This window comes from Pogona vitticeps, chromosome 6 (genome assembly GCF_051106095.1).
Source record: "Pogona vitticeps strain Pit_001003342236 chromosome 6, PviZW2.1, whole genome shotgun sequence".
Taxonomy (NCBI): domain Eukaryota; kingdom Metazoa; phylum Chordata; class Lepidosauria; order Squamata; family Agamidae; genus Pogona; species Pogona vitticeps.
In genome coordinates, this window is record NC_135788.1 from 86,289,361 (window position 1) to 86,302,506 (window position 13,146).

Below are 13,146 nucleotides of genomic sequence, written 5' to 3' on the forward strand. Positions count from 1 at the left end.
GATTAGAGAGGCTATTATATTTTAACTGCTGTTCCAATGACAGCTTTCTTTATCATGGACAATGAAGTGAAGGTGGAAGAGCAACATGAGGCACCTAGAGGAAGTGGGCCTGTGGTGATCTCCCACACTTCGTGAACCACTGTAGAGAAAGTCATTGCTAGAGCAAAAATGGTCCTTTCCTACCAAGAACAGAGCATGTCCCCAAAACTTCAGAAAGATAGAAGAGAACACATCCATACCCACAGGCCACCTTACATAAAGAATTTAGGTATTAATAAATTAATGTCATGACTGAACTCAGCAACATGTGATGTCAAGGAAAATTGGTTATTGCGGCAAAGCAAGTTTTATGGTCAGGGCGAAACACAATGGAAAGCAGAGGTGGCAGCTTATGGGTGGGTGAGGAGTAGCCCTCTGGCTTATTCTGACCCTATGTGATGACCTTCCCACCCTCAAAATTTTAGCTGAGAGGTTCCTCTGTCTGGATGGCCAGCTACAACTGGAGACTTACCACACTACCAGGAGCTGAATGTTTTGAGTCCTTAAAAAATGTCAAGACACCTCCTTCTAAGACCGTCCATGAGGAACTCCAGTTCTTCCTACAGGACAATAAAGAGAAAAGCTACTTTACTCACAGATCCTTTAGCCTGCTGACAAACTTTAAGTAATCCAAAATCCCTTTCCAGAACTTGGACGAGTTGCTTTCTGGGTGACATTTCTCAGAATTGGGGGGGGGGACTCTGGGAGTTATACACCAAAATAGTAACTTTTCCAAGCAGCACACAAGGCACACAATTCTTCAGCTATCTATTTTCTGCTAGGTAGACTGCATTTACACACTTCCTTTCCTTGAAGAAGGCTATCATGCTGTATACCAGTCTGTATGGTCAAAAATCTTGATGATGGAGAAGGCACAACATACTACCTGAGGCCAAGCTACAGTGGTGCCTCACTTAACGAGCGCACCGTTTAACGACGAATCTGCATAGCGACACGTGTTTTGCAATCGCTAATACGATCGCATTGCGATGTTTTAGGTGGCTAAACATCGCATTGCGATGATAGGTAAGCGTTTCACTTACCGATTATTGCATTGCGATGTTTTAAGAACAGCTGATTGGCGGTTCCAAAATGGCTGCCACACCCACATAATGGCTGCCCACAGTGTTTTCGCGCCCTGCCCTCGCTTACCGGGCAGCGAAAATGGCAGCTGGATGGAGGATTCCCCACATAGCGGTGAGTTTTTCCCCAATAGGAACGCATTAAACAGAGTTTAATGTGTTCCTATGGGTTCCCCCCCCCCTGCATAGCGACAAATCTGGATAGCGACGTTAATCCTGGAACGGATTAACGTCGCTATGCGGGGCACCACTGTATTTAGTTGCAAGATGCAATGAAGACATAATCAGCAATCTAAATTGAGGTCAGTTCCAAGGGAACAGTCCAAATCAGCTAAAAGGAGAAGTCAGAAGCATCAAGGAGCGGGTTAAGAGGAGAGGATGAGGAAAAGTTTTGCAGAAGCAACACAATGCTAAACTTGAATCGCATACACAGGATGAAGAGACAAAAAGTTCTGTCTATAAGGGGAGGGGTTCCTTTAGTACTGTGGAAACACTGCATTTCTACAGTCAGCTGGACAAAGAATGGAAGGAACATTTTTTTACAGCAATTTTATGGAGCTTTAGAAAGATGGGAAGAAAACACAGGAAAATACTCGAATACAGTTATTTGGTGGCAATCCTAAATTAGTGGCAGGAACTGTAAGTTTATACAGATGTTAGAAATATAACGACTAGTTGTGGAAGAAAGAGGAGAAGCAACCAAAGTCAGCTATTTGGAATCTTAGAATTACATTTATACTAGCTAAAACGTATTTTGCTTGTTTTGGCCCCATTCTCTAGTCCATTACAGGCACTTTGAACCCTGATTCTTTCTTCTGAAGTATCAGGCAGTAGGTGTTCTTCCTAGCTTGGCTTCATTTGCAAATGTGATAAACCACTTGCTCAACCCCATCAACCAAGTAATTTTAATTCAACTGAGTTGTTTCCTCTGGCATAAATTTTCCAGGCTTAATGCAAATTAAGCTGTTGCAATTTATCAAGGATTTTAACCATCTACTACTGTAACTGAATCAGGGATAACTCCACTACTTCTATAGTGCAACTGCAACTTTTTCATTACTTTTACAGTTATGGGGTCCAGTTTCACTATACGATGGAGGAGCTCAGGATTGTTTTTATTTATTTTTTGTAAGGAAAAATAAAAGTCTTTTCTTTATGTTTGGCAGCCAGTGTGGTGCAGTGGATTCAAGTATGAACTAGAATGAGACACAGGGGTTTGAATCCCCATTCACAGGGCTATGTGTGGCAATGGTAACCACTCCCTGGACATCTCATATATGCAAAAAAACCCCAAAAACCCATTGAAGTTGTCATAAGTGGGAAGCAACTTGACAGCGCACATCAACAACAGAATCACTGGAGACTTTCACCCACCTGGCACTTACCTCACAAGCCAGAACAAAGAGCATACATGCCATACAGTCACACGCAGAATCACAGAATGCGCATTACATTGATAATACACATATGAAACAGCCACAATGGTGAACAGTATCACAATTCTTTCCACCCCCAAATCAAACTCCTTTAGAAAAAACAATTATATGTCACTTTGAGATGTGATTTTTCCCAACAGTGTCAACATTTCTGGAATGCTAAACCAAAAAAAAAAAAAAACCTTAGTATTTTCCATCTCTAGTTCATGCTCTCTTTTCACCTTGATCACAGAGAGGGTTCAAAAGCCATAGATTCAGCACAACTGCCCACATTTAGCCAGCAAGATCGATGTAGGACTCTGTCACCTGCCACTAACATTTGTTCTCTACACTGAACATTCATTTCTATACTAATAGCCACAACTATTAGTTCATTTATTCAACTGTTTTTTAACCCACCCCACATCAATAAATTGGGGACAATCAATAATGCTTTATAAATTAATTGTTGGTATTTTTAAAATTAGTATATGCAATCCAGATGACACATTTCTGATTGATTTGTCATGTAGCCTTAACCATCTTGTGTTCCTTAAAGGTGTGTGGGTCTTTTGCTTTTATTTCTTTTCATCTATCACATTTTAATTAAGTTTTCAAAGTCTTGTACACAGAACTGTGAGGAAGGAATGGAGGGCATTCTGAAGACATCCTAGAAAGCCATACCCACCTCAAACGTTTTCCTTTATCAGCAATTTTTGTCCGATGAAGCAGCCCAGCCTTTTCAAGAGTTTTTAACTGAGAAGGAAAAGAAGGTTGTAATTTACTTTAAACCTGTAAGATATCCCACAAGAGTTATATTCCAAGTGCCTTATTCCCAACAGAACCTACTTGCTGAGTAGGAATAAATGAGAATTTTGTTTGAGAATAATTTTTGTTTAATTTTTATTCAGTGTGGAATTACTGCCCCAAGTCAGTATACAACATATTTAAAATATCCTGACCACATCTCAACCAGCAAATGATAACATTAAATTTGAATACAAATAACAAAAATAAAAATATGGCAACAGTAAAGCATACAGTGACACCTGAGGCAGATAAAACAAATGAGGGTCAACAGAGGGACTGCTGTAGGGGAAGAATAATATTAAAGGCTTCTTTAAAGAGCTTTGCCATAACTAGCTTGCAAAAGGCCTGGAATGAGGTGATCTGGTGAACCTCTGATGGAAATGAATTCTGCAAAGATGGAGCCACCACTGAGAAGGACCGGTTCATAGTTACTATCTTCCAGGTCTCCTTTGCTGTAGGCACTCGTAGCAGCTAGGCCAGAAGGGAAGAGCCGGCATGGGCCGTTCTTTGAGGGAGACGCTCCAATATTTTAATATTTCTTTATATTCAAAATAGAAAGAATTTGAGATTTTAAAAAAATATCTGGGAGGAACCTGAATGGACAGATGCCAGCATCTAGGCCAAGGGCTTTGAATACTTAACTCTTAAAAGTATAGATTTGAATCTATATGTGTTCAACTATATTGGTGCTAAATTAAGGTTGCCAGTTCTTTTTACAAAGAGGCATCTCATCTTTATTTTTTCAGATTTTAATTTTTATTAAAGATAGATATACATTAACAGCATATTATTATTGTTGTTATCGTCGTCGTCGTCATCATCATCATCATCATCATCATCATCATCATCATCATCATCATCATCATCATCATCTACTACTACTACTACTACTACTATGCCGCATTACTTCTAATAAGGGACCCAAAGTGGCTCACAACATTAACATTCACACAATTAAAAAGCACAATAAGTTAAATATTAAAAGATAAATTAAACAATATATGATTTAAAAATTAAATTAAAAGATTAAAACATTAAAACATGGAAAGGATTTAAATTACAGTATTTCCTAAAATGGGGTTCAGGGATTCAGTTGTAATTATAGTCTGCCTGAAGAAATGGGTCTTTAGTTTGTTTGGAAAGAGAACAGGGATCTCCTGTGGGAGAGTGTTCCATAGCCTGGGAGCTGCCACCAAGAAGGCCCTCTCCCATGTCCCCATCAGCTGTGCTTGTGCTGGCAATGGGACTGAGAAGAGGGCCTCCTCTGCTGATCTTAAAGGCCGAGAAGGCGCATATAGGGAGATACTGTACGGTGCTTCAGGTAGCCTGGACCCAAGCTATATAGGGCTTTACAGGTAATGACTAGCACTTTGATTTGGGCCCGGAAACGGACTGGTAGCCAGTGCAGTTCTTGTAACAGGTGGGTTATATGCTCCCTGTAGCTGACCCCAGTCAGTTGTCTGGCTGCAGAGTTTTGCACCAGCTGAAGTTTCTGAACTGTTTTCAAAAGTAGCCCCACATAGAGCGTGTTAACAGTAATCCAAACGGGATGTAACTAAGGCACTATAGCCAGATCCAACATCTCAAGGAACGGGCGCAGCTGGCACACCAGCTTTAGCTGTGCAAATGCACTCCTAGCCACCGCCCAGACCTGGGCACCCAAGCTTAGGGATGAATCCAGGAGTACACCCAAGCTGTGGACCTGAGTTTTCAGGGGGAGTGTAAACCCATCCAGCACAGGTAGTATCCCTATTCCATCATCTGCCTTCCGACTAGCTGGGAGCACCTCTATTTTTTCTGGATTAAGTTTCAGTTTGTTTGCCCTCATCCAGCCCAGTTTGCCCAAGGACTGGTTTAGAGTCAAGACAACTTCCCTGGAATTAGGTGGAGAGATAGACAACTCTGAAATATTCATCTCCCAACTTCGAAGCAAAGTAGGAAAATCAAAGAATAAAGTAAAATGGGGCTACTTGAATACAGGACAAATTTTCTGTGACTGTGGAGAAATTCAATTAATGCAGTACTTATGTGAATGCAATTTATGCCCCACCATGTGCACTAAACAAGATTTAGCAAATGGCTGAGATAATGCTATTGAAGCAGCTCATTTCTGGTCCAAAATAGTCTAATTATCTTAACATTTTAATTTGTTTTAATTATACCTATATTTTATATATGTCATTTTTTAAAATTTTGCAATGTTCTGCTATGAATAAAGAAATGGTCTCCTAAAAACAATATTCCCTTCCTTATTCCAGATGCATTTGACTACAACTTCCACCAGTCTCAGACAACATAGCTAGTGGCCATGCTGGTTGGCTACAATGGTGGTTGCAGTCCACTACATCCAACCCAGACAATCTTTCAGGTTATCTTTCTCATCCTCAACCTCCTAAAATAAAGTGAACCCACATGGTTAACTAATTGCCTTTGTGCACATTCGTCTGCTTTACAGTTGATTCAGTTTGTTTTCTCTCTGCTATGATATCTGGCAGTCTACATTTAGAGGGAGATAAGTAAAATGGGGTTCTTCAGGATAAGGATTTGCCTTTTGCTTGTTACAGAATGAAGTACTACATACACTGATAGAGCAACACCAGCATTAACATGAAGAAGAGGAAGAGAAGGAGAAGAAAAAGAACAAAGAGAAGATGACGACGACGAGGATGATGATGATAATGATAATGATGATGATGATGATGATGATGATGATGATGATGATGATGATGATGATGATGATGATGATAATAATAATAATAATAATAATAATAATAATAATAATAATAATAATAATAATAATAATAATAATAATGGTGGTGGTGGTGGTGGTGGTGGTGGTGGTGATGAAAGTAGGGGACCCCCCCCATGAGCCAAGTCTACACTCCTTAGATATGATGTGTAGCCTCTCAGGGTAGAACTAGAGATTAAGCGAAATACGTATTCCTTATGATTAAGACAGAAGAATTGAATTTCTTGTGTTTCTCTTCCAGTGATGGATTTTGTTCAGAGATGAGTTACTCAGCAATAAGACTTGCAAACTATGCTCTTACGTACCTTTCAGTTGACAAATCACAAAAGGAAACACAATTCAGTGCATGACACAGAAGGCAGGAAAACCACATGCTATGGCAGACTTGTTTCAGCATTAGAGGGAGCAGCTAAATATATTGTTTTGTTTGCTGCTACATATCATCAAGAGAAGAGAGGGAATGGAAGGAATAGGAGCTATGACTGCAAGTACCTAGCGGAAAGCCTTCTCCTACCTAGATCTACTCGAGTCACTCGCTATAGCCAGGAAAGATGACTGAGGGGCCTAACACCAAGGGAGCCCCAGAAAGAAAGAACAAGAAACTGGGCCTTCTCGGCAGTGGCCCCTTGACTTTGGAACAGCTTGCCGTCAGAGATTTGCCTGGCACCCTCACTGGGTGTTTTTAAGAGCCAATTAAAGACTTGGCTCTTTAGGCAGGCCTTCCCTCCTTAACTTTTACTTTTTACCTTAGCTTTTTCCTCACATTGCCCATCTTGAACAATACTAATACCGTTGTTGTGGGTTTTTCGGGCTTCTTGGCCGTGTTCTGAAAGTGGTTCTTCCTAGCGTTTGCTGTTAGTTTGCTGTCCTCTGAAGATGCCGGCCACAGAGACTGGCGAAACGTTAGGAAGAACCACTTTCAGAACACGGACAAGAAGCCCGAAAAACCCACAACAACCATTAGATCCCGGCCGTGAAAGCCTTCACAAATACAATACTAATATCATTGACTCGAATTGTTTTAACTGTTTTATGATATGTTTTATTGTAAGCCGCCTTGAGCAGACATTGTATAGAAGGGCGGGATATAAATAAATAAATAAATAAATAAATAAATAAATAAATAAATAAATAAATAAATAAATAAATAAATAAATAAATAAATAAATAAATAAATAAATAAATAAATAAATAAATAAAGAGTGATCAGTTATTTGCCTTCTTGACCTCCCACCTTCCAGTGAACAAGTCTGTCGCTTTATGTCCATGGGGCCAGAATGCCTGCTTCTTCTCCTTTTCTTGATGGGATATAGAACTTCAACTTCAAATTTCATCTTTCAGTCCAGTGTAACCAAAGTTTTAGCTTACCTGCTCTTCCTTTGAACCTGGGAAAGCCAATGGATTGGGTGACCAGTTTCCAAAAGGACTGCTATCCAAACTGGAGCCACTGCTGGTGCTGTGGTGATGTCTGGATGCATTCACCTGCACAACATCATTTTATTAGCACAGGGATGGGAATGATGAAGCCTGCTGTCCTCCAGATGCCTTCCACGTGGCCTCTGGGTATCCCAGAGCCTTCCATCACTGAAAGATTCTGGCACAAAGATAGGGAATTGTGCCTACAGAATCCAGGAAATGTTACTTCCACCTCACCCCACCTCTTCTTTACGCCCTAAACACCATTTTTTGAAAATCTGAAACCTAGATAGGAGAAATGAGTGTTGCAATCTGGACAGCAAAGGAAGTTTTGGGGGCAACAAGTGGTTCTGTTAATGCTGGAAGAAAGGATTATGTTTTATTCTAGCATCAGTCAAAATGGTGTACTTCACATCTGTGGAACTACAATTTCCACACTCTGGGGGTAGGAGCTGCAGTCCCACCCCCAAATACATTCTAATTTGGGTGAGGTAGGGAGACAGTTCTATAGGTCAGCACTGCCTCTGGGTGTCCTCTCTCACTGCAAAGAGTTCTCCACCAGGGCCAAATCAGATGCTGACAATATTCACCCATCTGGCATCTGTGTAATAAAAAAAAATTAAAGCAAATGGGATTGCAAAAGGTTAAATCATTTGTCCCACTATCCTCATTGTAACATCAACCAGATTCGGTAGTACAAACAAACAAACAAACAAACAAACAAACAAACAAACAAACAAACAAAGATTTTTGAAAGAAACGAAAAATTCCACAAAGGGCTACAATCTAGTTTCAGCAATGAATTAATTTTGCTCTAGGCTTTTTAAAAAAAAATCTTGTCAAAGAGATTCAGTTTCCCCTGAGCCACAGGGCCAGAGACTTCCATGTGACAATGTTTCTATAAGCCTATCTTCCATCAATGCAGAGGAAAGAATATTGCATTCAAACCCCAAGCCACCCAGAGTGTATTCACACATGCTATTCACTGAATAAAAAGCAATACCTAATAACTGCTTGGGGGAATATAGCTACATGTAGGCTGGTCCTCACACACTCACGACTTCATGAGCAAAACCAGATTTCTCATCCAATTAAACCCTGAAGTACTGTAATCACTTACTGCTTCACACAGTGAGAAGAGAAAGACAACAGCCATTTTGATACTTTGTGCAGAAAACTGAAATGGTTAAACAATGCAAGTAGGTGCAAATGGCCCTGTCTCTACCACCAGAGTATTTTACTCTTCCCCATGGGTAAGTGGCAAAGTTATTCCTGGGTGGTGCCTTGCCAATCCACAGATTTTCCTAATTCTTCTTACCGTATTTGATAGGTAATGGTTGTCATCGAACACCATCCCCTCCTGGCTGCCATAAGAGGCCCAGTCTTGGTAGGCTGAGGGAACCCCAGGATAGTCCAGCTGCTTGTAAGAGCCAATTGGAGAGTAATCCTCTTCTGGGTAGTGTTCAAGTTCATCAGGAGAAAGGTTGGGGTAGTCAGTTTCTGGCGTTGGGGGCTGAAAAAAATTGATTTCCTTGAAGCAGAACTGAAGACTTTTCACTCTACAGGTATTGCTGAATTGTGGGGAAAATTTATGCTGTTATGCTGTTACAATGTATATGTCTGTGGCAGTAGCAAATGTATATCTATGACAATGGCAGGCCTCATGCTAAAACTGCAAGTCACTAGTTTCCAGTAAGGATGATCATTAACCTGCTGTCTATTGTCTCTGGGTAATGTAGTTAAAGGGTCTACCTGAGGAATGTTTACATTGGCTGTGTATTTGAAGTTAGCTGTGTCTGTTTACTGTTGACTGTCTGGTTACCAGCCTGTCTGTTTACCAACCACTCTGTTTACTGATGCCTGTGTATTCAAGGAAATTAGCTGTCTCTAACTCTGGTTATTCTGTTGTGTATTCAAGAAATTAGTTACCTCTGTATTGATTAACTTGTTCAAAGGTAGGGGATACAATAAACTGAGGGGAGGCCGGATCGAGAGGGGAGAACTCCCACTGAACAGGTGCCTCACGGCAGGCTGTTCTGTATTCATCCGGATCCCATCCTGAAAACCACACTCTGAGTGTCCCGTGTCTCTTTTCCTTTCTCCTTGCTGGTTGAGGAGAAAGATCCCTGCCCTGAGGCTTCATCTGCAAGAGCCCTACTTCCTCTCATCTTGCAGATCCCGACAAAATGGTGCCCTCTCTGAGGTAATTCACCTCTCTGAGGTCCACTCTTGAAGACCACCTACTCATCACGCCCGGTATGGAAGGGCTACAGCGCGCGCATGCATCCTCTGGATCCCGATGAGTAGGACTGAGGTCAACTTTCGACAATTCGCACTCATCTCGCCTGGCACAGGCCCCAAGACGCGTCAATCATCCGCAAGGATCCCTCGGGTGAGTGGAATTTGTCAAGTAAGACACCTACACTTTTAGAAACATGGGAACTTCTTTATCACATCTTCAGGAGCAATTTCTAGTGTGTACTTGCCTTCAAGACACACGTAACATCCTTTCCGATCCAGAATTCGAGGCTAATCTAATCAAAGAACTCCCTCAAATTCTGCCTCCGCTCCCTTCAGCCTCTTTGGCTTGCCTGGAGCAGCATGAGAACACCTCCTGGAAAACTCAGTTGCCTCCCAGTTCTGCCGTCCCTCAGGCAACTGAGATTGATAACCATCCTTCAATGGATACAACAGGTGCTTGTGCAGAAACTGGTGACATTTCTGCCCCTCCTGTCATTGAGGGAGCAGCAGAAGCACAGAGAGATGTGCCAGCTGTTTCTGCTAGTTGTGAACTGCCCCCATCTCAAGGCATCCGCAAACTGCAAAGCAGTAACCAGGACAATGGGATGGACTCTTTATCTGCCCCATGGTTTAATGACTGCAAGGCCTTGACAAAAGATTCCTTTCCACCAGCAGAAGGACTCATTTGCCTTCAAGATAGAGCATTTAAGCAAACAGAAATTAATGCTGGTGCATCCCCTGATGGTCCTCTAATGTTTATGGGAGGAGCTGCATTTGCTACTGCTGTTCAGCAAAGCTTCACAACCACAGCTCTAACTCAAGCAGCAGAAGTATCTATAAACGCATTCCAATCAGCAAATCAAACTGCATGCCTGACTCCCTTCCTTGCTGGTCTGAAAGAATCAGCAGCTACCTCAGTATCTCCGCCGGTTCAGCCAAAGTTGCATTATGTCCCAGCGAATTGGGACCCAGGCCCAGATTTCTTTGATATCATAGACTGAGGTACAAAAGCAGCTTTAAAAACATTTGATGGATCATATAAGGAAGGGGAGAAGGAAGAGAATCTAAGGGGGGTAACTGTTACACACCAACATGAAGCTTGTTTTGAACTGCTTTTTCCATGTGCTAATCCTGTTTGAGTGAAAAATCCTACTCAGCCGGACATGGCAGTTATATAGATCACCAAAGAATGCCTCCCACCTGGCCAGTAGAGAGACTAATGCTGCATATTGGGGTGGGAGGAGGCGAACCAGAAAGTTTTCCCCCATCACCTTCCAATTTGGAGAAAGCATTGTTTATACTCAAGCCACTTGTAAGGATCCAAATGATGTCCTGCATACTCTAGGTTCCATGTTCTTAGAACTACAAATCCTATCACATCTTGCTTTGCTGGGTTTCCTGGGTAACTGAGCATATGGGACTTCATACAAGCCTGCATTCCTGTCTCTGCCTTCCAGGAGTATAAGTGTCACATCCCTAAGAAAATGTTTGTTCCAAATGCTGTAATTTGTCAAAAATGTTTGTTTTTCTTTCTGCAGGATAAGAGTGCATGACTTGTGTTTCCTCTGTTAGCCAGATATTAAAAGATAATGGGTAGTGAATTTTAGAGAAGCAATTCTTAGTTTTATGCTCAGAATTAACTGCAGTTTTAGCCTTTGAGTTTTTCCTAATATGAATTTAATTTTGTTGTAGACACTGTATGTTTATTCTCTTACATGTCACAGTTTTCCTTGAAAATTATGTTCTAATGTAATATGAAAATTTTATCTGTTTATCCCTGAGACAGAGAAACATATTATTCCCTACAAGTAGGCCCCACAGTAGACAATTTTGTACACTGTGATGCTGATACATCTGACATGCTTGCCTGTAGAAACACATTTTCCGTCCAGGGGTAATTTAAGGGCACTAGCAGGCAACTTTTTAATTCAGTCAGTTCTACAGTTTAAGAGCTTTGCCCAGAGCCAGGCAGATGCATACAGGCACCATTCTTTACTACTTATCCCTCAAAATAAGTTTCTGTTCTGTTGCCAAGCTCTATATGTATCTCTTCAGTCAAGTATCATACAAGAAATTCATGGTGTGTGTGTCTTCAGTGGGGAAGTTGTCTGTGTCACATATTTCTATGCAAAAGTTCTGTATACCTTAAAGTTTTTTGCTTTTGCCTCTTAGCAGTATATTGTGCTTATATATCTGAATAATTAGTGATCAATATGTTTGTTTTTCTGAAAATTGTTATGTACTCGTTATGCAAACATTATTGTAATTGTAATTTTAGCTATCCAATATTGTGTTTTCTTTAATCTACAGTGTAAATTTAATTCTCTTGCCAAGATTCCAGGTTTATTCCATCAGAACAATGTTTTAAGGTTGTAAAGAGTTTTGGCTCTCAGTGCAACAAGGAAGCAGGGTTGGCTATTGGAATGCTTCCCTAATTCCCAGTGGCCTGGAACATGCTATGCCACCCTCTGCTGAAGATGAACCAGACTGTCTGCTATCATACCTGCACCGGAGCCCCCTGGATTCAGAAGATTCAAGAGTCGACAACAGCCATTGTCTTCAACAAAATAAATAAAAAACGGTTGGGATGTGGGGAAAATTTATGCTGTTATGCTGTTACAATGTATATGTCTGTGGCAGTAGCAAATGTATATCTATGACAATGGCAGGCCTCATGCTAAAACTGCAAGTCACTAGTTTCCAGTAAGGATGATCATTAACCTGCTGTCTATTGTCTCTGGGTAATGTAGTTAAAGGGTCTACCTGAGGAATGTTTACATTGGCTGTGTATTTGAAGTTAGCTGTGTCTGTTTACTGTTGACTGTCTGGTTACCAGCCTGTCTGTTTACCAACCACTCTGTTTACTGATGCCTGTGTATTCAAGGAAATTAGCTGTCTCTAACTCTGGTTATTCTGTTGTGTATTCAAGAAATTAGTTACCTCTGTATTGATTAACTTGTTCAAAGGTAGGGGATACAATAAACTGAGGGGAGGCCGGATCGAGAGGGGAGAACTCCCACTGAACAGGTGCCTCACGGCAGGCTGTTCTGTATTCATCCGGATCCCATCCTGAAAACCACACTCTGAGTGTCCCGTGTCTCTTTTCCTTTCTCCTTGCTGGTTGAGGAGAAAGATCCCTGCCCTGAGGCTTCATCTGCAAGAGCCCTACTTCCTCTCATCTTGCAGATCCCGACACTGAATTCCAGTTCCCCTGACTCCCTTGTCAACCTGGCCAGTGGAGAGGTGAAGCATTATGGTAGCAAAGATTTGTCAATATCTAAAAGGCCATGGGCTCACCACCTTTGTCTAAAGATTACTTTCTCTCTCACCCCACAAGAGAGGGGGAACAAAAATCCACCTGGAAGGGCTATAAATTAATATCCCAAGGAAGATT

General features: G+C 41.3%; 1 protein-coding gene across 4 annotated transcripts in view; it reads right to left on the reverse strand.

The window, feature by feature from the left end:
• ARHGAP27 (Rho GTPase activating protein 27) overlaps nucleotides 1-13,146 on the reverse strand; it is a 69,775-nt gene that overhangs the window by 13,305 nt on the left and 43,324 nt on the right. For all 4 annotated transcript variants that reach the window (XM_073004101.2, XM_073004102.2, XM_073004104.2 and 1 more), the window contains 4 exons: nucleotides 8,830-9,024; nucleotides 7,464-7,577; nucleotides 3,225-3,292; nucleotides 512-599 (listed from right to left, as the gene is read on the reverse strand). In XM_073004101.2, coding sequence (XP_072860202.2) covers nucleotides 512-599; nucleotides 3,225-3,292; nucleotides 7,464-7,577; nucleotides 8,830-9,024 — 465 coding nt within the window. The remainder of the gene's footprint in view (nucleotides 1-511; nucleotides 600-3,224; nucleotides 3,293-7,463; nucleotides 7,578-8,829; nucleotides 9,025-13,146) is intronic.